The following is a 26103-nucleotide window of genomic DNA, read 5'->3' as shown; positions in this document are numbered from 1 at the left end:
AAAAATTCAAATAGGAAACTGCAAAATGTAAAAGCCTCTGCTGCAAAAGCAAAAAGTTGGAAATGTCTGTCCCTCAGTACCCAGACACAGTTAGAGTCCCTTAAGGATGGGTACTGAGAGTTAAAGTAGCACTCTCAAAGTTTTCAGGGATATGCTTAAGGAAAAGAACCAGGAGGTGTGGGGTTTAGAGAACAAGGCCACCCTCCTTGCTAAACTGGTAATGGGACAAAGCCTGTGTCCATGGAAAAGGGCCATTCATCAAGAAAAAACAGGATCAGGCCCAGACAAGCAGGCAGGCAAAAGATAGATTGAAGGCCTTGTGGTAGAACTAAGAAAAAGTAGTAAGTACAGGTACTGTAAATCTAAATCCTTAAAACAATACTTACAAAAAGTAATATCTGAAACAAGGCCAGTTCTCATTAAGAAATAAGAAAGTGTTTTAAGAAAGAAAAAAAAACACAGAAAAGTTAACTCTACAGAGTCTGGAGGAAATTGAGCAGTTGTGAAAATGCTAAAATGTTATAGGAAAAGAATTCTTGGTTTCTTTGCAGCCATTCTGAAGGAAAAAGGGGCCCTTTTCCAAAAGAGTGTCTGTAAATAATCCAGGCAAATTTGACTAAAAAACTTCAAGAGGGTACTATTGGGAACTTAACTACCCCCAAATGAATAAAAGTGAATGTAATCTTTGTACAGGAATGTAAAAATAGTATTAAAAATATTCAGAGAATATATGCATGTATCTGTGTGTAAATATAGTGTAAATAGTAGGTGAATTTTTTAAGATCCAGAACTCCTGTTTTGTAGGTTAGTAAACTGTTTTGTATGCTTAAAATAAATTGGTTTGTTAAAACTCAGTGAGCATAAAAGAAATAGTTACACCCAATGCAAAAATTAATATGGCTATATAACATTATAAACAAAGAATGCACATTTTCCTGTAACATGCAATGTATATTGTAGAAGGAGGTAAAAACTGCAAACAAATTAAAATCCTGGGAGGGCTCCAGGAGCCACAACAGGATGTAATTTCCTTTTCAGGTTGCTGTAAGAGAGAGCAGGACTTAAAGTAAAAACTCAAAACTGTAAATCTCTGGCAAAAGTTATTGTGTCCCTTTTTAAGACAAAGCTACAAACAGCTTTTAATCTAAAAGCAAGCCAGAAAGTGTCTGTGGTGCAAATGCCCTAGCTGGCAGCACAAACAAAAAAAAATGTTTGCAGGTAAATAAATAGTTTGATTAGCAAACTACCTGAGACCAGATAAACACACTGGTCTCAAAGCTAAGTTGTCTAAATAAAAGGCATGCTATCACAGGATACTTAAACACCTATTGGTAAGATCCACAGGGCTACTTGTTATTTAATGCTAATGTTCATAATTAACCCTGTAATAAGTAGTTACATGATTTTCTTTAAAAAAAAAGAAAAAAGAAAAACCTTTAAAATGTTAAAATAATCATTGGAAACACATCTCACACTTAAAACCCTCCCAGCATTATAGTAATAATGCTTCCTGGCTACTCTCTATTCATAACCCTAACACAGCAGAAACTTACTAACTTAGTCTGCTGTATAAGAGAAAAACTAAAGTACACCTCCTAAATTTAATAATTACACAGTGGGGTAATTCACCCACAAGAAGGGGTAAAAACTATTAAAACCTGTTTTGCCTACAAAACAAAAATATTTAACTATAGGAGTAAGTGTAAGCAGAGAGAAATAAAAACATATTTGTAAAAGAGAAAGTATGTAAATAATAATGCCACCCCCAAAGGGGTAGAAGTATGTTCTTGTTTTGTCTTTCAGAAAATCAGGACAAGCTGGTACCAGCTAAATACCCTACAACACCATGGATGTATTGTTGCAACAAAGATTGTTTTATGTTTTGTGTTTGTCTCATGTCTGTCTGTCTGACTAACTAGTATACTGTGTTAAAGATAATCTGCAGTAGGCAGGAAAGGTTCAATAAGCATTAAACATTTTAACTGCATTTAGAGAAACCCAGTGTGGATGGCTGTGGAGAGATCTCAGAGGGACTGAGAGTTGTTTCAGAAGAGGCAGAATCAGTCAGGGAATTGGAGCAGTCTGGCAACCAAGTGACTGGGTATGACCAGCTTGCTGGGAAGTCAGTGTGTTTGGGACAGGAGTGTTCCCAGGGGAGGCACACCCAGCCAGGCCTTTTGTCTTTGGAAGAGGGAGTTTTGCATTTAAAACCACAGGGCAATGGGGCAAGACCTATGTGGCCAAGGAAGGCTGCAGATTTTTCAACCTAAAAACCCAAAATTGTCAGCGTACACTTGGGATGGATTTGTTCCTGCTACTTATGCTAACTTTCATAACCACTGTACTGCAGTTACTAAGAATGTAACAATGTTCAATGTGCAGGATTTTGTACCAAAACCCTGGAAATGGTTAAAAAAATGTACCCAAGAGCACATTGTATGTTCAAAAGCCTTGTAACACTGGTATTTTACTGTTCATACTTGTAATTAGTGTTGGAGCTTCTCACCTGAGAAAGGAGAATCCAAAATTGGTGTGTGATGTGAAAAGGGAAACTGAGGCACACCACCAATTTTGTTTTCAGGGCTAGATGCAAAGATGCCTACACTATGTGGGATAAGAGCATATACATTCATGCACTGTTAATTGGGTTTCAGACTGTTGCCCAAGCTGCCCTGGATAAAATCACTATTTTTTCTCTCGCTCTGGGCAAAGTCACCTGACCTGGATAAAGAGAATATTTGTTACATTTCAATCACAAACACATGTTGCCTCACGATACCTTCTCTTAAACGGATTAAATACAAAGTGACACTACGAGTATACCAGATATCGTAGTGTCAAAAGGGGGAGTATGTAGGGATAACATATTAATGTATTGAAAATGATTCCTCCAAATGGAAGTGACTCCCCATAATTTGTTCCCCACAACTTAAAGTGTTTAGATTTATTATTAATTCTTCTTCTTCTTCTTATTATTATTATTATTTGTTAAGATTGTTAAATGTTTAGATTTATTATTATTATTGTCCCTTTAGAATATAATGTATTAGGTAATGTAACTTAGAACTGTTAAAAATATAATCCTATGTAACCAGAAACAGCCCCCCCCTCTGTGCTCCAGGGCATGCTCAAGCTTGTGCAAGGGGCTGCTTGAAATTGACATTGCAGAGATACATTGTAACAATACATTGTCAAGCCACTAACTCTGCTATGGGAGCCAAGCCCTGTAATTGACTAAGGCCATTGTTACTTAATTGAGGCCTGTTCTCTTTAAAACATTGTAACTTTATTCAGCACTCAGAGAATGTTTTAAGCAATACCACCCAGAAACTTTCTGTAACTACAACTTTTATTATTATACAAAATACTGTATGAATGTATGAGAGAGTGCTTGGATGATGAATAAATGGCTCTGAGAGGTGCCAGCCTGAGAATACAGCAACAAAGGGCTGAAGAAGGCGTCAGGTGCCAGTGCAACCAAAAGGTGTCAAGTGGAGAAACTGGAGGTCCACCCGATGAGATCACTGATGAGCACCTGGCAGCCACCCTGGAGACATCAGCATGATACAGCAATTTCCATAGACTGGCATAGGAAGAAATTCCTATAAGAACTGGACTAAAAAACTATGGAATCAGAGTCCAAGGTTCTGCTGCCAGCCTACCAGGAGCTTCAGATGTGCACCTGATCAGGACTTCGCTCCCCACTACCATCACTTGTGTACAGAATACCTGGCCAGTATTCTGTCACAAGCAACTTCCAGGCTGGTAACTATACACAGAACTTGAATGAATGGATGTATGAATGAATGGTTATATATATATATAATATACATACAAGTGTATAAGGGTTAAGTAGTGTTAGGAATAAGTAGTTAAACAACGTTGTTTGCTTCTATCTTTTCTTTATTTTTTAATGGTTAAGGGTTAAGTAGTGTTAGGAATAAGTAGTTAAACAACGTTGTTTGCTTCTATCTTTTCTTTATTTTTATTATTATCTTTACAATAAATGTGGCTTTTTGCCTTATCCCCCTCATAAGATCCTGCTTGCTTTTATTTGGTACAACACTATGAAGAGTGATATTCAAGTCTGGTCAGTATTGTTTCTATGTTGTTTTTTTTAAATAAACAGTAAAAGTCATTTGAAAAACCTTGGTTTCTCTAAATGCTTTCTTTGGTGGGGACAGAAAGCAAGAAATTCAGTTCTGGAGACATAGGTTAGAGGCTACTCTTAATGACTACCCAGTGAAAGCTTTGTCTATATACAATAAATAGGGTGGCTACAACAGTGACCCAATTAAGAGTCGCTTGGCAACTGTTCAGGTCAGCACTAGTTGTGAAGGGACTCGTGCAGTAGGCCTTGTCATTTCCTTAAACACTGCACCGGGGTCTATTATAAATCTTTCTGTGTCAGACTGTTTGACGTCAACTTCTTCATGGAGAGTTGTGTATTACATTGTGTAAGACAGCTGAAGGGAAGCAGCCATTTTCTGACAAGTCTGAGCTCTGAGACCCTAAGTCAGCATCCTCTCTGGTTTTCCCTAAAAAAAACCAGATTCAAACATATAAATGACTCCTTCCTCAGATCAGTATTTCAGTGTCTAGGGAGTTGAACCTAATTCAGTTTCTCCTTCTGCATCACTACAATTTCAGTAAGATTAACTAATTTTAAGTCAGACAAACAGTGCCCAGTAAATTTGGCATTAGAACCCTTTACAGTGTAAGTTAGCTTGCACCAAAGAGCTTTTTTAAGATGCATTATTTACAGGACAGTTTGCTGCCAAATGTATGCTTGAGTTTTATGCAGTACTACAGCAGGCAAATATATATCTCTTACCCATCAGAGCAATGAGATCTGTCATGGCCTCATATACTGAGCCACCATAAAGTCCAGAGTGAAGATCTTTATCACTGCATTCCACCTGGTTTGAAGCAAACAAACTTGTGATCAGATTAGTTTCAGCAGCACTTTTAATAAATCTTCAATGACCTAGACTCAGAGTTAAAAAAAAAAAGTAATCAGTAGATACATCTCTGAGGTAGCAGACTGCTAAACCACACCAGATGCTTGCAGTATATTCTTTGACTGGGATAGCAGCAAGAGGCCTGTCAGGATTGGGGCCTCATTGTGCTAGAACTTGTACAAATGTACCATGAACATTTCCTGTGCTGAATGCCTTACAACCAGATTCAATACCAAAAGTCTACTTTAAAAATAAATTAAAAAACAATAAATAAAAAATAACACACTTAACTACACACAAAACCATTGGCCACATTGTTCAACCTATGGGTATCCTCACTCACAGGATGGTCAGTGGCCCGGATTAAAAGATGGTGCCCCAACTAGTAGCATCTTTGCTATTGTCTCACAGGGTATTTTGCTGACAGTTTTAGAGGCACATCCTTCTCCCCAAGTTTGATGGAGTGGGTCCCGGGGTAGGCTATGCACAGGGCATATAGCCGCTCCCCCAGTTACGACCACCTCCACTTACGGCCATCTGCACTTACAACCAAAGTGATCGTTGCAGATCTGAGTTACGAATGGCGATCTGCGCTTATGAACAGCGCAGTCACCATGTAACTATGAGATCAGAGTTATGAACACTTCGAGTTACAGACCAAGTGTTGGTTGTAACTTGGGGAGCAGCTGTACAGGAAAAGAGCTTTGGTGTATCTTCCACTAGGATACACCTACCCATCTTCAAAAGATCACAGATTAATATTCTAATACATCCAATGCTAAGTGCCAAAAATTAAGACAGCTCTTTAACAAAGAGATTCAATCTGTCAATAACTTCAGTTACACACAGGAATGAATAATTTACCTCTATGAAAAAGTAGCAGATTCCCCTAAGGCCATATGTGATACAGGGCTTCTTCTTGCCTAGCCAGTAGTTGTCAGAGATACAAACATAATCTACATCTTTGAAGAAAGCATCTTTTTGAGACAAAATCAGTTCATCAAGGCCTTCAGAGCCAGACTCCTCCATGCCTTCCAGACAGAACTTGATGTTCACTGGTAATTCCTTTGGAATGAAACAAGCAAGGAAACAGTCAACATTGCTCAGATACTAGGTCATGCAGATTTGTTATGCATTCTTGTGCACACAAATAGACATTCTAGTTCTGAGACAGGCACACTAGTATCACTTTATGAAGTGCTTGCAGTTCTATTGATGTGTCTTTATTGCCAGCAGAATCTCAGAGCACACAATTCCCAAGATGATGGGCCAGACTTGCCACGTCGCAGTTGAAGAATAACTTCATTCCAACAGTGGCTTTCACAAAGGGGACTTAAAACAGTGCAGCACTTACAGACATCCTCCTGCTTAGTGGAATTCACAGCCCTGAAACAAACCCAGGCTGCCCCATGCAATACACAGGGGAAGAGAGTTAAGTTCCAAAAAAGTAGATTCAGCAATGCTGTGCAGAAAGTCAGCTGAATTAGCCAGCTGAACTGCTGGAGAAGAGGGGTGTGGTGCAAGCTTCTGCCCCCTCCCAGAGCTGAGAGCCACATGGATGGAGAGAGTTGAGGGGAAGGGGTGCTAGAGGCAGGCTTTGGCTAGGAGGAAACAGTTTCAAACAGTCTGGGGCTGCAGCAGGCAGAGACAATCCAGCCTGTCTTGGGGGTGCTGTAAGGCTGCTGGCTGGAAGATGCTTTGGTAAGTGCCTCCTAACCAAAGCCTGCCTCTAGCATCCCTTCCCCTCAACTCTCTCCCCTAGGTCACCATCCAAACCTGCTACACTCCCAAGGTCAGGTCTCAACTCCCACCCAGACCATGTACCCCTTCCTACACACCTTGCCCAGGCCAGAATCCTCTCCCGCACCCAAACACCCTCCCAGACCCTGCACCCCATTCCCCTACCCCAGGTCACCACCCAAGTCCTCTACAGTCTGCACTCTGTTTCCCCTTCTACCCATCACAATTCCCCCCCGCAGACTTTGCACCCTCTCTTGAAAGCCCTCCCCCAGGCCAGAATCCTCTCCTGCATCCATACTCCCTTCCTGACCTCCTCCCCAATCCTCTGACCAAGGTTACAATCCCCTCCTTCACCCAAACTCCCTCTCACCATCTCCTGCACCCCAATCCCATACCCTGTGCACTATTCTGCACCCAGCCACCATCCTAGACCCTACACCTGCACCATAGAGAAGTGTAGCCCTTGACCACTTTCCAAAATTTTGGAGTGCTCCTTGTCTGTGAATCCTGTCAGAGCCTGGACAATTGATGAGCTGTTGGGCAACAGCAGGACTTGGGCAGCTGAAGGAAACTCATGTGCCTTGGGACTTCAGCTACCTACAGAGTCAAGCAGCAGCTAAGCAGTGGCCTCTGAATGCCGGTGGGACTTAATGGCTGCATTCAGGAACTTTAGTCTCCCTTGTGAATCCCACCTGTGGTCCCTTTAATGCTTGTTCTGAGCACTAGTTGCTCTTCTAGCAATCATGCTCACTATTTCTCCATTTCTCCCCCTCCCCAGCCCACCCCCCAGGAACATGCCATCTTGGCAGTGATGAATAGTTCCTGGAGAGATCTCCCTGGCCATGATTAGTTACATTTTATGCAATTCATTGTGTTAGAATTATTAAGAGGTTTTGGCATTATTAGCTGTCAAACAAAAGCAGATGCACTTGCACCTCTGGCACCTTCAATCTGAGGCAGCCCTTAAGGTAGCACCCGAGAGTCACTCACATTGCTACAAGTGGAAAAAAATAGAAACAGAGGGATGCAGTCTCTGGCAGACTAACAGAACCAGGGTCTTCCAGACAGATGCTATCCCATACAACAGTGGCTCCCAACCTTTATGCTGCAGACCGGCAAACCCATTCACAAATGTTTGGCGGACCGGTAACATTGTATTTGCATATTTACTACCCAAATAACAAATATGCAAATAAAGGGTACTGGTCCACTTAGGCAGTGGGGAGCAAGGGGCTGAGTTGGGGGCTAACACCCTTTGACCCCCACTCTTATGCCCCGAGCCCTTTCACCTCAGACTCTACGACCCATGCCAACACCCTCGTCACATGACCCCACACTCCCGAAAGTGAGGCTGCCCCCCCTTGAGAGCCCAGCCATTACTGCTGCATGGGCAGGGGGAGTGGCCCCTTGTGCCTCCATGGGTAAAGGGGGAGCCCTGGCAGTCACCATTACGGGGAGGGAGGTGCCTCCTGCTCTGCCCCAGCACTGCTGTGGCAAAAGCAGCCACACAGGCAGGGGTGGGGAGAGCCCTAGGGAGGCACCTCCTGCTCCACCTCCTTCCGCCACCACCTGAGCCACACTCCCACAGCCACTGTGGCCTGGCAGCAACGCTGCCATAAGAGAACCAATTAGAGCTTGCCTGATCAACCTCCCCCCCCCCACACACACACCCCCCACAAGCAGATGAGTTTATAGAATTAAAACTAGGATGACCATTGCAAGCCAAGATGATTAATGATCTTCACTGAAAGGGGGGGGGGGGGGGGAACCACTGTGGGGAAAATCCAATAACTCCAATTGTGTCTAAAGGGGGGACTGGGCAAAAATCAAAACTCTCTAAAGAAAACTGCTGTAAGGGTTAAAAAGTTTTCCAGGCCTCTCTTCCTGTAACAGAGAGAATCAAATTAACTCTAATCAAAGACCCTTACAAATGACTATCTCAAATTCATGGATACTCCTAGTCTGTCACAAATTATCATGTAAACTCTTATCTTTGTCACAGTTTGCCTTGTAGACTTCTCCACTCAAGTTCTCATGTGGCTTTGTGTACTGTAAAAACTTACTTCTAGCACTCCTGGGGTGAACAGAAGTCTCAGAGTACTTCTGCTGAGACTTTGATATGTTAAAGAAGAACAATCCACAACTGAACTGTCTAAGCATACTGTATAAAGATTCCCTGAATCTGTGTGTCAGGGCTGCTTCACTCTTGGAAGTGACAGCCTGCATGCATGCATCATAAAGTTTTCTCTTCTAGGTTTCTTTCCTGCCTCACTGATTTGACCTCCAGCCTCGGACCCTTCTGGGGGCTCTGTACCCCAGGGGAGCGAGATTTCCCCCTCAATTTGGTGTCAGAAGTGGGATGGCTTGGAACTCCAGTTGGAAAGGCTGATGACGGGGAATGGGAACGGACTACAGCGCGCATCTGGAGGGTAAGGGATCCATTTAAAATCCCCCAGTCCGCCTCCCTGTTCTCGTCACCAGCTGGACCGGCTGGCGGTAAGAGTCATCTTTTACTTAAAATTTTTTGTCAAGAGGCTTGAGGGAAACTTAAAACGAAAACACTGGGTATAGCCAAATAGGGGTTGGATTTTGTTGTTGTTGTTGTTGTTGCTGACTGATTGGTGGCGAGTCCAAGCACATGGTTTTGAGTGAGTGAAGTCCGGAGTGGGACCGCAGCCGCACCAGTGCTGTCAGTGTCACTGCACAGCTGCTGAAAGCAAGGGCGGTTTCCCCCGGCACATAAGGAGTGTGAGTGAAGCTGACAGTTTGTGTGGACTCCCACACTATCCTTGGAGAGGGTAGTGTTGCTGGACGCCTGTGCTATCCTTGGAGAGGGTAGTACTGTTGGGCTCCTGTGCTGTCCTTGGACAAGACAGTGCTAACATGGATAAGATTGCTCCCTCAAGTCTGTCTCCTACTGAGAGAAAAGGTTTCTCACAGCCTGGGACTCCCTTGTCTCAGATGATCAGTCAGCTAGGTATTGCCTGCAGGTTTAAAACTAAGGAGACTTAAGGAATTATTGAGCATTTGGAATGGCTATACTCAGGGGAATTCCCAGAATAAATGGCAACTAGAGCTTTGACTTACAAAAGCTTGCTTATCTTAGAGTTTTCCTCGAGGAAAAACATCCTAACCAGATGGAATATTGGTGTCTCTGGGAGGATGTGGCAGTAAAAAAAAAAATCAGAGCATTATGGCTAGCAAAAAAGATTCTATTGAAAAGCTGCAGCAAGAATTGGCTACTCTAAAGAAACAGCTTGATTCCCCAGATGTGCCATCTGCACCCCCACCCGCTTTGGACCCTTGTCAGCTGAACATTCTTTCCTGTTATCTCCCTTTTCTCTTGTAAACCTTATGGGACCTGACTTGTTGTGTAAATTGGGTGCAAACCTTCTCTGTAGAGAGGAAGGGATCTTTGTTGACCTTCCCCCCTATCAGGCTCCAAATTTGATGGCATTACTACTCTCAGAGGAATCTGATGAGACCTCAGGACATACACCCCTCCTGGACCTCTCAGATGTCCCAGAGACATTGTGGGCAGCCCATGTGAATGAAGTGGGGTTGCTAGCCTCTGCAACACCAGTGCAAATAACATACAGACACAACAAGCCTTTCCCAAGGGTAGCCCTGTATCTATTGGATAGGGAGGCACAAGAGGGCATTAAGCCTGTAATCTCTTCCCTCCTTAAACAAGGGATACTTGTTTATACAACTTCACCATGTAATACACCTATACTACCTGTGAAAAAGCAAATCTATAGATTTGTAGAAGACCTAAGAGTCATTAATAAGTTTGTAATCCCTAGATTTCCAGTAGTACCTAACCTGGTTTTCTGTAATAGATTTATGTTCTGCCTATTTTTCTATTCCAGTGCATAAGAATTCCCAATTTCTCTTTGCCTTTTCCTTTCAGGGTCATCAATTAACCTGGACATGTTTTTGTAAAGTTATTGTAAAAGCCCTACTTTGTTTTCTCAGGTTTTTAAAAAACTGACCTTAATTCTCTCTCTCTTCCCTGCAGTTCTGTGTTAGTTCAGTATGTTGATGATGTGCTAATTGCTAGTAAAACTAAGGAAAGATGTAAAACTGATACCTCCTATGTGTTAAAGTGTCTTGCTAATAAGGGTCACAAGGCTTCCAAAGCCAAATTGCAGTTTGTAAAACAAAGAGTTCAGTACTTAAGGACATTTACTTTCAGGAGATGGCCGCCAGTTAACACCTGAGCGAATCTCACATGGTTTTTCCATTCCTCACCCTTTCACCAAAGTCAGGTACACAAATTTCTGGGTACTGCAAGATATTGCAGACAATGGATTCCTAACTTTTCTGAACTCACCAAACCCCTTACTATTCTATTCTTAATCTTAGCTCCTGACCCAGTGACCTGGTCCCCAGAATGTGAATCTGCTTTCCTTTCCCTTAAAACTCTTCTCTCACAGCCACCTGTTCTAGGCTTACCTAAATATAGCAAGCCTTTTACTCTGTTTTGTCATAAACAGGATGGAATTGCAGCTGGAGTTCTCTGTCAGCTCCTTGGGCCCACACCTCGTCCAGTAGCTTATTTTTCTGCAACACTGGACTCAGTAGCCCGTGGGTTCCCACTTTGTCTGAGGGCAGTTGCAGCTGCTGCTGAATTACTTTAAAAAGGCCCAACCTGTCACATTAGGCCACAGCATTATCTTACAGGTCCCTAATGCTGTCTCTGCTCTCTTACAGCGACACTGCACCCAGCACCTATCTGTTCAGAGACAAACCCTGTATGAGAATGTTATCCTCTCTTTCCCAAATGTGGTAATTCAAAGATGTAATGTACTTAACCCAGCTACTTTTTCTCCTTTACCCTCTAATGGTAAAGCACATACCCATAACTGTGAAGAATTGCTTGAGCACTGTGTAAAACCTCCCCAAAAATTTGTCTGATCAACTGCTGGAAAATGCAGATCTTGTATTGTATACTGATGGCTCATGTAAAAGAAATTCAGTTGGTAAACTAAAGGCTGGATATGCAGTGGTCTCAGATAATAATGTTTTAGAGGTTCTTTTCTCTTCCAGGAATCAAAATCAGCTCAGGCTGCTGAGCTCATCGCTTTAATTCGTGCTTGCCTTTTAGCTTCCGGACAGTCTGCTGCCATTTATACTGACCCAAAGTATGCTTTCTCTGTCTGTCATGCCACAGGACAAATTTGGAAACAACAAGGTTTCCTTACCTCTTCTGGCTCTGCTATCTCTCATGGTCCCCTTATCTCCCAACTCCTTGATGCTATTCAGCTACCCACATCCCTCTCTATTACCCATTGCCCGGCCCACACAGGTGCCACTGATCCTGTTTCTCTGGGTAATGGGAATGCTGATGCAGCAGCCAGACATGCGGCAGCACATGGACCTCTGGCTCCCTTTCAGATTCTGGTCTCTCTTTCCCTCCCTGTTTCTTTGCAGGACCTGATAGAACTACAGCAAGCTGCTCAACCTGAAGAGAGAAACCTTTGGGAGAAAGCAGGCTGCTCCTTATCCCCAGCTGGGATAATGGGTGCACCTGATGGCTGCCCAGTCGCCCCAAAAATCTCTCACATGGCAGCTTGCTCAGGTGTCTCATCAAATGACACACATGAGCAAAAGGGGGGTGGCCTCACAAATCCCAAAACAATGGTACGCCCCAGGCGTGCACCTAGAAGCTCTCAAGAATATCTAATTCATGTGTGATTTGTAAGCAGTTTAATGTTGCAGGAGGCCCACAGGCTAGCAGCCACACAGAAAGAAGAAACCTAGACATAAAATGCAGTTAGGAGAGCTTGCACCTGCGGGTAAAGGAAGCCCTCCCAGTACCTACTGATGTACCGTGCCACAACATCCAACCAGGCGACTACGTGTTCGTGAAGGAACATCGCAGAAAGAATTCCCTGACAGCCCGGTGGGAAGGACCGTTCCAATTGCTGCTCATCACCCACACAGCAGTAAAGGTGAAGGAGGGCCCCTCGTGGATCCACGCAAGTCATGTACGCCGAACTGCAGATCCCACAGAGCTGATTGACCCCGTCACCCAGGACCCCTCCCCGGAGGAATCACCTGAGGACGAGGTTCAGCGGACCGAGGCGGCAAACTCTCAAACCAGACTGTTACCAAACCGGCCTCCACCAGGAGCTTCGAGGTACAACCTGAGAGGTAGGACTGTACCAGCAAAGACCTACAGGTGAGCCTGGCGCCCTGTAGCTCTCACAAAGGGGAATCCATTCCAGTATTGAGTGAACTAAGAGACTACGAAATCTCGAAGAGTGCCTGCAGAGGCAAGCCAAACAATACTAACTGATTAAGTTTAGTTAAAAGACTGCTTTGCTAGTTGCTAGATAATTACTATATTATTATTATTATTATCCTTTCTACTTTAGAAATTTAAGATACTATACTAGGATGAGGATTGTTTTCCTTCTTTTAGTAGTCAGAATAGCCTTAGTATATAACTTTCCCCACCCTTTTTGGGAAGCCCTGCAAAAGGTTGTGTCCCTCACCAATACAAGTGACTGTTGGATATGTGAACAGCTTATAATAGGCTCTGAAGGCCTTTTACCATTACAGTTTATCCCAACTCCTGCCTCCCTGTGGACCAGACCCCTAAAATTCAGATTTACTGGTAGTCAGTACTCTACAGGAGATCGGGAGTGGGTAAATGCCCAGAATAACACTGTGCCAAAAGTACATAGTCATGGGGGGGAACAGGCAGATTTGGCATAAAAATCTGATTGCCTCAGGGATTCCCCTTACTCAAGCATTACATCCATCAGGGAATGCTTCCCTTATGTTTCCCTTATGTTTTAAAAGCAATATTGGCACTGGTAAAGATCTGGGGGTGAATGGGCAGTGGATCATTTACCCAACTGATAAAGAAAACCTCCCTCTAAGATAAGAATTCATCCTAGCAAAAGAAAAATACCTAAGAATGTCTAGAATAACTTTGAGTAATACTCCAATAGGAGTATTAAAGGGGGGAATTGTGGGGAAAATCCAATAACTCCAATTGTGTCTAAAGGGGGGACTGGGCAAAAATCAAAACTCTCTAAAGAAAACTGCTGTAAGGGTTAAAAAGTTTTCCAGGCCTCTCTTCCTGTAACAGAGAGAATCAAATTAACTCTAATCAAAGACCCTTACAAATGACTATCTCAAATTCATGGATACTCCTAGTCTGTCACAAATTATCATGTAAACTCTTATCTTTGTCACAGTTTGCCTTGTAGACTTCTCCACTCAAGTTCTCATGTGGCTTTGTGTACTGTAAAAACTTACTTCTAGCACTCCTGGGGTGAACAGAAGTCTCAGAGTACTTCTGCTGAGACTTTGATATGTTAAAGAAGAACAATCCACAACTGAACTGTCTAAGCATACTGTATAAAGATTCCCTGAATCTGTGTGTCAGGGCTGCTTCACTCTTGGAAGTGACAGCCTGCATGCATGCATCATAAAGTTTTCTCTTCTAGGTTTCTTTCCTGCCTCACTGATTTGACCTCCAGCCTCGGACCCTTCTGGGGGCTCTGTACCCCAGGGGAGCGAGATTTCCCCCTCACCACACACCACATGCAAAACAAGCCTCTTCAGAATGTTACTGTTAATGTTCTACTATACCCATGGTGTCCAAAATGCAGGTCACTAGCCACATGTGGCTGTAATGGCTACTGCTTCAGAACTGGTTGGACACCGTAATACTAGAATATAGAGGTTGTTGAGAATTAATAGTGATTTTCCACAGGCAAGTTGAGACCTTTTGATTGCAATCTTCTTTCAAGTTAGATTAAACTTCTAAACTTGGCAGAGTTGCCAATTTAACATTGAGTTGATTCATCTGCCTATTCCAGCCTCAAATTGCTGTGACAGTTTTTTAGCAAAGTTTGACTTTGAGCTGAGTAAATCAGACCACAGCAACTTTTGACAAAAAAAAAAAAAAGCCTTTGGTGAACCTGGCTGGGCTTAACGGATTCTCCTGCAGGAAATTTCTGTATTTGTCTCATTCCATGTGTGGCTAATAAGAAACATTGAGGGCGTAAAACTGTAACAAGTGCCCTGATTGCTGCTCAAAAAGATAAAAAGCTGACCTTTCAGATGGGGTACGCTGTAACTAAATTGAGCAGTTATAATGTAGGTATCCAAATGCACAAAGTGTCAGACCTAGATTAAATCAGTACTGATACAGTATCATTTACTAGACTTTTGACTAACCTGGGGCTAGGACAACCTTTGAACTGCACAAACAGGTTGAGTTTAGCAGAATAGAGGTTGTTAAGATACAATACCTGTTTAGTTTGTTGATAAGCTTCAAGAGCATTCAGCCAGGCAAGGACTGGACCTTTGTCGTCTGTTGATCCTCTCCCATACAGTTTTTCTGCAGATAGGAGAGAGAAGAAAAGTCTATATTGGGGATGTTTAAATTAGATAAGCTTAGGCTTATTGGGTAGTTGACTACTCTCTTACAGACGTCCCTAGTCTGTATGAAAGCTTACTTGAGCCAAAAAGGGTTAACGAATAGGCACTTGTTTCAGTGTTGTGAGCTCACTCCTGGAGTCTAATCAAGTTCTGCTTAGCATGAGACCAAAGAAAAAGAGTGAAGGGGTCTATAGGCATCTGCCATTGCTACAAACCTAAGGCTAGGAACCAGAACAGCGCCGTCTCAGGACTCCTAGACATATAACATTGTGGTCCCTGGGTGAACACTTACACAGTGGGAAGATTGCCCAGCTACAGCAGCACTCTGGCCATGCATCCTGTGTAGTCAGCATTCTCAAGGCAAGGCAGAACCAGTTCCATTAAGCCTTAGATTTCTCTTGTGTAATGAAACCATCAGCCCTCATCACACAATTTCACTGCCACTTTGTCCTACTCCAATGGCACAGTGGGGTTGAAGCCAAGGACTCAGTGCAGCCCTTTGCTCTAACTTACCAGCAATCATTTAATTAGACTTCACTACACACTATCAAGTCCAAGTTACTCCAACACATGAAGCTGGCTAGCACCCAGTGATTATCAAAAAGTGATAAGGTTTAAGTAGCCTGTTTGCAAGGCACTGATCAACACATGCAAAGCTGACAGGCTGTATAGCTTAAATTGAACTTATCTTTTCAATGGAGTTTTATCATACAACCTTTGAACCTCAAGATCATAAATATAGTATGGGAGCTGCTGAAACATGGAAAAGGATCATCATAGTGGAAGAGTATTAAATATTCAGAAGGGAGGAAAAAAGTATTTTCAGCACTCTTCACTATTGCTGGCTGTGTGAGAGCAGGAGTAAGTGTAGAACATTCAAGGGAAAAAGTTCCTCCAGGTATGGGACTGTACCAGATATTCTGCACCTAGAATATCTGGTACAATCCTGCAATACCCCCTAGGCAGTGGCCAAACTCCAACTAGCTAAACCAAAGCAGGAATGAGAACAGTCATTCTGGCTTATGTTGCCAGGCACACGGAAGGTGCTGTAATCAAGAGATCATTTAAGTTACGGCAGGAGTGGTTTCAATGCCCACGGCACTTCAAAAACCCAGGGTCAAAGTTAATGCAGATCTGCTTCCCTTGCTCTGCACTGCTAGTTTTGACAGCACAAAAATTCAGTCGTAGCGAACAACTGCTTGTGACCACGGAGTTTCCATGGAAGCCTGACAGAAAAATCAGAATGGCCATTTCAGTGTGGGGCTGAGGGAGAGAAGGTACAAGCTGTGCTTGCACCATCTGAGGGGAAAAGAAACAGGTCTAACTTTGAGAGATCACATTTTCCCCTTCTTTCAAAAGCAGGGCTTGTTTACCATTTTGCTCTTAATACATTTTAAAAAAGGTCTGAAAAGGAGTGCTGAAAGCTCTTCAGTTCTGCACTCTCCTAACTGACTGTGGGGAGTTTAAGAGAACACCTGTTAGGACTCTTCCCAGACAGTCTAAAGCTCTTACCATCTCTTTCTACCAAGGTGAAGGGTTCACTGTCCCAGCCATCTTCCATGGCTGCAGGTTGTACATCCAAATGCCCATACACACAAACTGTTTTCTTTTTTGGATCACAGCCGATTTGGCCAAGAATAATTGGAGGTAGTGGAATTTCTGACCCATCAGGGAGCTGGAAATAAGAGGAATTTCATTAGAGGAAGTTTTAATGGATGAACAGGTAAAGTACTTACAAGCACAGTTTTTAGATCCATAACTGGTTTTGCAGAATAGTTGAATGTCAAAGCATACACATTTGGCTTTGTTTAAAACTATCATTTGAGTAGTTTTCACTGTCTCCTCCCCCTCCAAGTTTTTGACAAGCCAAGAACTGCTGTACTGGGCAGGTTGAGAGAGAATCAGAGATTTTACAAGCCACGTGCAAGTAGCAAGACACTGATGTGGATGAACATCTACTTCATATTAGGGACGTGCACTACCTGGAGTACATGGTTCATGTTCCTGGTGCCCTCTGTTTCATAGGCAGCAGCGTGTGTGTGTGTGTGTGTGTGTTGGGGGGGGAACTGGTTCCCCCACGCATGCTGGCTCCTGCAGATCCATCTACACCCCCTCTAAATTCCCACAGAGGCAGCAGTGGGAGTGTGTGTATGGGGGAGGAGGGGGAAGCTGGGAGCCGGTACTTGCTCTCCCCCACATGTAAACATGTAACTACTGATTTTTTTCAGTTACAGCGTTTTACACAAACACATTTTAACATCCCTACTTTATATTAACATTCTTGCCTATGATTTTAAGGGAAAGGGCTCATCCAGATGTAAGGTAAGCTATTTAAACAAGATGTGGCACCTAATGTTTGACAAATTCTACATTGAAATTCTATTCTGGCCCTCTTCACATGAGGACTTCTTACACTAGTAAGTTTCATGCTTGGCTCAATCTGGTGTACACGTAGTATACACTACTTATTAGTTATGTTTATTAGTCATGTTTCTCCCATGCCAAAGGCCTTGGTAGACTCACCTTGTGTGTTTGCCAAGGGAGCCAAAAAAGTTACAAGACCTCTAAGTACACCTGAGCCAAACCACTGCAACGGGCCACTAAACATCCCAAAGTCTAGCTGGCCCATGTACATTGCCTCATCATACCACATATAACCTTGCCAAGGGACAGTTGCAATCTTTTTCCCAGCATGATAGATGTGGAAACAGATGGTGATGTATCACCTGTGAATCAAAGTCACCATGTGGCTGCAACTCAAATTAATACTATTTTAAGGCAGGTAAACTGCATCAAAAGCAATTACAGAAACAGGGGGTAGGAGGAAAGAGGAAAGCTGTACACATAGCACAGGCAGAGCCCAAGAACACATCTGCTGAAATTCCAGATTTGGCAACATTCCATGTGTTTACTGTGCCACACAAAATAAGATGATTTTAGATTTATAGGGAATCAACACTTATTTGAGGATATCTTAAAATACTAGTATGGGGTTTAAATGCACTTCAACAGATAATGGAGTACAGCAGCCTGAAGTTAAGTTCACTGGATAAAATTCCAGTCAATTTAAAACTTAGTAAACCCTTCAGATGAGCAGATTTGAGAGATGGGGGAGGAAGGAGTAAGAAATTTAAAATAATTGCTTTGAATCACCAAGAAATTCACAACACATGCATCACTTTTAGTACAGTCACCACACCCTTCATTTGGCTGGAATAAGCCAATAGTAGACCTCTGAAGCTAAGGTGTATTCCTTCAGTTATTTTCTATACTGTTTACGTGTAATAAAAATCATGAGGCAAGAGCCAGTGCTATTTAGAGAAACAAGTTTAGAGAGTCACATTCTTTAAAGGAACTTGATCATTTGGAAGGCCTCCATTAACAAATATTTAATTTTTGATTAGTCATCTTGATACCCAGAATAAGATGCAACACCCTTCAGCCATGTCTACATTCAAGCCCATATGCAGGAAGTTCTGTGTGTGAGGGATGTATGTGCTTGTGTAAATGTGGACCACAATTTTTTAAATTGCTCACTGTCCTTGCCATCTTGTAGAGTCAGAGCATGGATGAGGGAGGCTTGGGCACACGCCGCCCCAGTTTTCCCCTGGCCAGCCAGAATCAGCCCCAGCCTCACACTTACTTGGGGGACCACAGGAAGTGGTAAGGGTGGGGTGTTCACACCTACTGCACCCCTTCTCCTCGCCTCTGGTGGGGGTGGGTGGAGGCTGCAGCTGCTTTGATCTCTGTAGTCAATGTTCCAGGGTTCAAATTAGCAGGTTTAGTGAAGACACACTAATTCGAACTGAGAGGGTGCTCCCGCTGGCACTGATAGTCCTGCTTCTACGAGGAAGCAAGGAAGTCGAAGGGAGAGTGCCCCTTCCAACTTCCCAGTGCTGACAGTGCCAAAATTCCATTTAAGATTACTGCAACCTAAGCTATGCAATTATATAGCTGAAGTCAATGTATCTTAATTCAAACTTATCCCTTAGTGTAGATCAGGACTTACAGTACTAGATTTTAGTCTTTTTTTTTGGGCAGGGGGGTTGGTAATCTAAAGCAAGGATCATTCTTTAGACCAGGGATCATACGGCCTATGGGTTCTGACAGGTTTGGGGGAGGAGGGAAGAAGTGACTCTGTACACTGCCATTTTCCCCCCTCTTCTGGCTGGGAGGAACAGCAGGGCAGGGAAGCCCTGACCCCGCACTTTCTTGTAGGCTCCATCCCCATTGCTTCCATTGGCCCAGGAACTGCAGCCAATAGGAGTGGCTGGGAATGGTGCCTGCATGTACAGGGCAGTGCTGAACCATCCCACGCCCTCCCACCTGCAAACTGTAGCTGTTAGGCAACCCAATCCTTTTCTCCCTCCTCCACACCCTCCCTGATTGCACGGGCTGAAGCTTGAGGTGAATGATGTGTCTCTCCCCCCCTCTCATTTGGAGGCCAAGTCAGTGAAGTTTCAAAACAAAAACAAAATGAACCACACACCTCTTTACTTGTGTGGCTCCTGACCCGCCCCCAAAAAAGTTGCCTATTCCTGCTTTAGTCTATATACACAAAGGAAGAGTAATTGATAAGAGATGCTGTGTGATCAAAGCAGCTATTGTTCTGTTGGAACTATCTGTGCAGTGCCAAAAACATAGGCATGTTGTCCTGTAACTAAAATAAGTGCTTTTAACTTTTAATCAAGGAAGTCACATGCACTGCCAATATAGGGGGAAAAAATACCAGGAAAACAGCACAGCAGAGTGTGTGTAACTGCAGTTTACAAGTTGAGCATTAGAAATAATGTCCAGCCCTGCCAGGAATAGGTGTAACTTACTATAAGTTATAGGTTGTGAGGGAAGAGAAAATTTAAAACCAGAAGATCCAGTTAGTATGAGAAACTATTACAAAAGCATCTCTTAGTCAACTATGGGAGAAGCAATGTTAGTAAAAATCACCAACCCACCCACCCCCTCTGCTGGTTTGGATCTAAGTTGTGTAGTCACATATGTCCTAGTGTATTGTTTGTACTGTGATTCTCTTTACAGCCAGTTGGTCCTTCAAAATAAAACAGACTGATATCACAGCATCTCCAGCTTTAAAGTTATAGCACAGATTCTCACAGTATCTAGTTCAGAGATCACGTCTGGGCTCTGAAGCGGACGAAGTCTTAGCAGCTAAATTAGTGTTAACAAGAGTCTTCAGACTGAGGAGTAGGAGAAATAAGAGTCTGTTCCCATTTGGGTAACCGCTAGTCACCCACATACAGGTTACACACTGGCCGCTTTGTTAGAGATCTAACTGGCACGCAGTATGTAAGTATTCTGCCTGAGGATTATCATCTAGTAACGTGAGCATCTCCTACCTTTTGGGTGCCAATATTTATCAGTTGAGTTGTGCCACACAGCCGTTCAATGTCCTTGGCAGCAACTTCCATCATTTGTTTGAGTTCTTGCCTCTTCTCTGGCCATGCCGACACACTTTGGATTGCAACCCATTGGGCCAGCCGCTATTTATAGATAAAGAGGGTTGAGTGGTTTTAAAGCATGTGTGTATAAACCAGATTACCTTTTGCAAGCTATTATGAGCACTTTAGAAGTGTATGAACAGAAAGTGTACCAAACCGCCCCCGATACTAATTTTGTTGTACAGTTTTGTGTTTTACAAGATTTGGGGTGACTGATTCTAGTCTTCTGTTTTAAGAGAGGTTCAGTAGTACATTATGGCAGTTACAATTGAAAAAGCTTTTGATACAACTGGCTTTTAACAACAACAACCACCCTCTCATCATGTACAGTAGCAAGAGGAGGAAAGTATTCAGTCTTTACTGACTTATTAAAAGGGTATAAGTGCATTATAGCATGGGCATGCCCTCCCTGCAGTCTAGGTCAGGGCTTTCTAACAATGGTGCTTTGTTTTACTATCTAGTGCCAGCTATAGTTATTTAAGTTTCCTAAAAGATTAGTTCTTGTCCTAACCACTAGAAATCTCAGGAATACAATCTTGGGCACATGTGGTGGTTACTCCTAGATCCTTATTGACACGACAGCCATGCAAAGTGTTCAAGTTTAAGCTCTATATTGAAGTTAAGTCTTTCCAGAATTTGATGAGAGAATGGCAATACAATTCTTTTAGTAATGTATGACGATCTAGCATGCACTTTCTACTGTTCTGATATTCCTAGAGTGCCTTTGACTTGTGTCTGACCACTATCCAATGAAAGGTCTTATAATATAGTAAGATTTTCAGTTTCCCCACATGTAATGAAATAGATTAGATCGTCAGACTAGAGCGTCAGCACAGGACTGGAATCTAGGAATTACCAAATCCTAATCCTGTCCCTTAAACCAACTTCTTCTATACATTGCACAGCTCACTGAACATTTTCCCTATTGTAAGAACATTTATCTTATTAGTCTGTTGTAAACTTCAGTTGCAATTTATGAAGCACTTTAAAAAAGCCCCATTGTTTTCCAATATAACTCTCAGTCTAGAAGTTTAGACATTTTGCCAATTAGAGTAGTATCATTTTATCTTGAAAATTATGCTATTTACAGTCTCTTCAGCCACAAAGTTACATGCCATTTAAATCACTTGAAAGCTAGCAGAACCAAAAAGATACAAATGATGAAGCTGACAGTCGCATCCATTGACATGCCTTTCAAATTTCATACAGCTCTATCTGTCCTATAATACAGGAGAATAAAGAGCTTTAATTCTTACCTCAACATACAGATCCTGGTGTTCATCAATGTACTGAAAAAGTTTTGGAAGGTCAGACATTTTCTGATCAGAATGTAGCTGTTGAAAACTCTAGGAGGAAAGAGAAGTAGTTCTGTATGATACAGCCAAGCTGACCAAGTAATTCAGAGAAGCCAATTTCCCCTTTAAAGTTTAACACTAGTGCTCCACCTCCTAGATTTGCACTGTTGCAGTTTCTAGTCAAGTCATGGGAGTCTGAGGACATCTGATGCAACTTGCTGAGTCAGTCTGGAGATCACATGACAGCAGAATACAGCTGCATGGAAGTGGTATAAACTGAATTCTTAAAATACAATAAAGCAGTGACAAAATTGGTGACCAATACTATGAAAGTATCATTTATATTTCTGCAGAATGAATTTACACAATTGAATATGAGCAGTTGTATTTGAAGGTAGAGTAATTTGGCTTTAAATTGGCATATTGTTTTGTAAAGAGACAATTTAGTTACAATATGTAAATCTAATCCATTTTAGCCATAATTTGTAATTTTAATCTTAGTATTCTGTATTGGGTACTCTTTCCAAAAGTTGTATTTTAGAGGATTAGGCAAGCCACAAAATAGAAGGAATATGTTGCAAACTGAAATGCAGAACAGCACTGGGCAGTAATTTGAAGGGGAGGCCACTTCCTAAGTTTCGGACGTGGTCACAGGGCCCTGGGGCAGAAGGAACAGGGCCCTTAAATAGAAGGAGCTGAAAGGCCTTATCTCCTCAGCAGCTCCCAGGCAACATGTTAAGGGGAGAAGCCTGGAGCTGCATGCGCCAGATTAAAGGGTTAGGCTGACCAGATCTGGCTTGCTGACAGCCTCTTGCCCAGATCTAGAGGGTAGTAAGTGCTACTGTTTAGAAATATTGTTACCACTTACACTGCACCAACTCAACCCTTCTTGTACTCCTGCAAAGTACTAGCACACTTGTATTTAGTAGATATTCTTGTCAGTGCTTGCAACAGTTAAGGAGCAAGAAAATTTAGAAATTCAAAACACAATAAAAAACTATCCCTGGAAGGCTCGATGGTAGGTCAAGAATACGGCCAGCCCTCAACATTTTGGCACCTGAGACGGGGAGCTCAAATGACTCCCTTATGCCCCCTCACTTGGGCCAATTCTGCCTTCTTCCTGTTCTACTCTAGAGAAGAGAGAATACATCGGCACCAGCAGCAGACAATTTTCTACACTCTGGATCCTAGTGGCATGCTCCTTCTCCCCTCCCTCACACATTCTGGCACCTGTCGCCTCGGTTCACCTCACGGTAAGGCCAACCCTAGTCAAGACACAGTTATTTGGAGTCACTCAAAAGCAGTCTGTAAAGACTGACTGATATCATCACACTACTGGGGAGGAGGTATGTCTACACTTTTCATTTAAAGCACAAAAAGGAACACACTGAAGCATGGAAAAAAAAGAGACTTTTACATATTCAAATAATATTGTTTATGTAATGCTTTTCACCTGAGCACTCAATATGGTTAATACTCAAGACTCTGTGGCAAGACATGGAACTTAAAGTCACTGAGTCTTGAGGGGAAATCTGAGATTGCATCAGAGCCCTGACTCTTTCAAGAGGGGCAGGAAAAGCCACAAATTCTCCAGTGACCACTTTTTCCATTTCATTCCGCAATCTAGCCCAAATAGCCTGGAGCTAAAGGAAGGAATGTTATCTACACAAGTATCTGCAACTCCTTCAGAACTTCCCTCTTGTTCAAACCATGAGCAAATCAATTTAGCCCATTAAATATCCCTAAGAAGCCACCAAGCCAAGGCAGTGATGGCAATACCCCTTCTCTCCAGATGTAGCCAGTGAGCCATCTAGACACAATTCATAGTGATTTTTCCCTTTGAAAAGGAAGTTAAATACAGACATTTATGTCAGTGATCTATGGTTGGAGTTTCAAAATTCAAAACACCCAACACAATAATAATGCTGATCTGTGGTTCGCACAGCCACACCTGTGAGTAAGTGGTTATGTCTGTGATGGAAAGATAGTATGTGTACAGTTAGGCAGTATAATGGTCTACATGGCAATTATATTTGAATAATCTGGCAAAAGAATAGATGTCTGTCCATCCCCAACCCATCATAAGAGGGAAGGTCCTTTCTTGGATTGAGAACTGGTTAAAAGACAGGAAACAAAGGGTAGGAATAAGTGGTAAATTTTCAGATGGAGAGGGGTAACTAGTGGTGTACCCCAAGGGTCAGTCCTGGGACCAATCCTTTTCAACTTATTCATAAATGATCTGGAGAAAGGGGTAAGCAGTGAGGTAGTAAAGTTTGCAGATGATACCAAACTGTTTAGGATAGTCAAGACAGAAGCAGATTGTGAGGGACTCCAAGAAGATCTCACCAAACTGAGTGATTGGGCAACAAAATGGCAAATGAATTTTAGTGTGGCTGAGTGTAAAGTAATGCACATCGGGAAAAATAACCCCAACTATACATACAGTATAATTTGGCTACGACAAATCAGGAAAGAGATCTTGGAGTTATCGTGGACAGTTCTCTGAAAACTTCCACACAGTGTGCAGCGGCGGTCAAAAAGGCAAATAGGATGCTAGGAATTATTAGGAAAGGGATAGAAAATAAGACCCAGAATATCTTACTGCCCCTGTATAAAACTATGGTACGCCCACATCTTGAATACTGTGTACAGATGTGGTCTCCTCACCTCAAAAAAGATATTTTGGCCTTGGAAAAGGTTCAGAAAAGGGCAACTAAAATGATTAGGGGTTTGGAACGGGTCCCATATGAAGAGAGGTTAAAGCGACTGGGACTTTTCAGTTTAGAAAAGAGGAGACTGAGGGGGGATATGATAAAGGTCTATAAAATCATGAGTGGTGTGGAGAGGGCTGATAAAGACAAGTTATTTATTAGTTCCCATAATAGAAGAACTAGAGGACACCAAATGAAATTAATGGGTAGCAGGTTTAAAACTAATAAGCAAAAGTTCTTCTTCACACAGCGTGTAGTCAACCTGTGGAACTTCTTGCCAGAGGAGGCTGTGAAGGCTAGGACTATAATAGAGTTTAAAGAGAAGCTGGATAAATTCATGGAGGTTAGGACCATAAAAGGCTATTAGCCAGGGGATAAAATGGTGTCCTTGGCCTCTGTCAGAGGCTCGAGAGAGATGTCAGGAGACAAATCGCTTGATCATTGTCTTCGGTCCACCCTCTCCGGGGCACCTGGTGCTGGCCACTGTCGGTAGACAGGATACTGGGCTAGATGGACCTTTGGTCTGACCCAGTACGGCCGTTCTTATGTTATGTTCTTATGTTTCAAGCCACACTTAGAAGTAATATCAGCTCATGCTAGCCTTCTGGATCAGTCCTGAAAGACCTATGCTTCTATTGAGGATGGACCTTAAGACTCCTTGCCCCTCAGACTGCCAAAGTTGACTTGCTAATTCTACTAAAAATGACATTCATAAGGGAAACAAAGAAATAAGTTTAATGCTATGAAGTTATGTCACTAACTTCTCAAATTTCTTTGTGCATGACCACAGAGGTCACACCACTGGATAAGTCACCCCTTACTTCTCATAAGAGGAACTGTGGCTAGACTAAGAAAATGTGTTCCTCAGTGGATAGGACGGATATGCAGAGGACAGCACAGTTTGAGGCAATCTATTTAACAGCAGTTGCTCTAGGCTAAGGATGTTAAGAAGCGTGTAATCATAGTGGATACAAATAGTATCCATTAATCTTACTGGCTAATAGGGACGATGCTACCCCCACTGCGGCTCTGCATTTTAAACATAGTAAGAGCAGGGCGTGCAAGCAGCCTAGCTCTTACTACACTTAAACTGCAGAGCCACAGTGAAGTAGCTCCTGGACCCAGCATAAGCCAGGACTGAGCCATGCTTGCTCAGTCCCGGCTCGCACCGGGGTCCAGCAGTCCCCGCGGACAGGGGTTGTTTCACCACAGCAGGTCCTGTATGCGGCAGGGGGTCCCAAATCCCTGCTAGGACCCCACAGACAGAGGCTGCTGCCAGCCTCTCCTGTGCCCCTGTACTGCTGCCTCTAGGATAAAAGCAGCAGGGGGGGAGGTGAGTGGCACCACAGAGAGTGCTGGGGGGGGGGGGGGAAGCGGATTTAAGCCCTTCCCTCCGCCCCCGCTGCCTGATAGAGAGGCAGCAAGTGGGAAGGATGAAGTGAGTAGTCAGCTAATCTTTTAAATCCCTTCTCTAGGCTAGCTGGAATCTTAGACCTATTCACAGCCAAAGTTGATAGCTTTTCTGCTATTTTATGTC

General features: G+C 42.9%; 1 protein-coding gene across 2 annotated transcripts in view; it reads right to left on the bottom strand.

Annotated features, from left to right (window-relative positions):
- Window positions 1–26103, bottom strand: part of CNDP2 (carnosine dipeptidase 2) — a 37796-nt gene that overhangs the window by 9350 nt on the left and 2343 nt on the right. The window contains exons 2-7 of one of the 2 annotated variants that reach the window (XM_075921067.1): window positions 21817–21904; window positions 20459–20602; window positions 16620–16782; window positions 14978–15066; window positions 5826–6026; window positions 4835–4919 (exon numbers count right to left, since the gene is read on the bottom strand). In XM_075921067.1, the coding sequence (XP_075777182.1) occupies window positions 4835–4919; window positions 5826–6026; window positions 14978–15066; window positions 16620–16782; window positions 20459–20602; window positions 21817–21876 (742 nt within the window). In that variant the 5' untranslated portion in view covers window positions 21877–21904. Of the gene's footprint in view, window positions 1–4834; window positions 4920–5825; window positions 6027–14977; window positions 15067–16619; window positions 16783–20458; window positions 20603–21816; window positions 21907–26103 lie in introns of both variants that reach the window. The other variant, XM_006121405.4, reaches the window with a different exon arrangement.

This window comes from Pelodiscus sinensis, chromosome 2 (assembly GCF_049634645.1).
Source record: "Pelodiscus sinensis isolate JC-2024 chromosome 2, ASM4963464v1, whole genome shotgun sequence".
Lineage (NCBI taxonomy): Eukaryota > Metazoa > Chordata > Testudines > Trionychidae > Pelodiscus > Pelodiscus sinensis.
The sequence above is the reverse complement of the archived record's forward strand: the minus strand, read 5'-3'. Positions and strand labels throughout refer to the sequence as shown.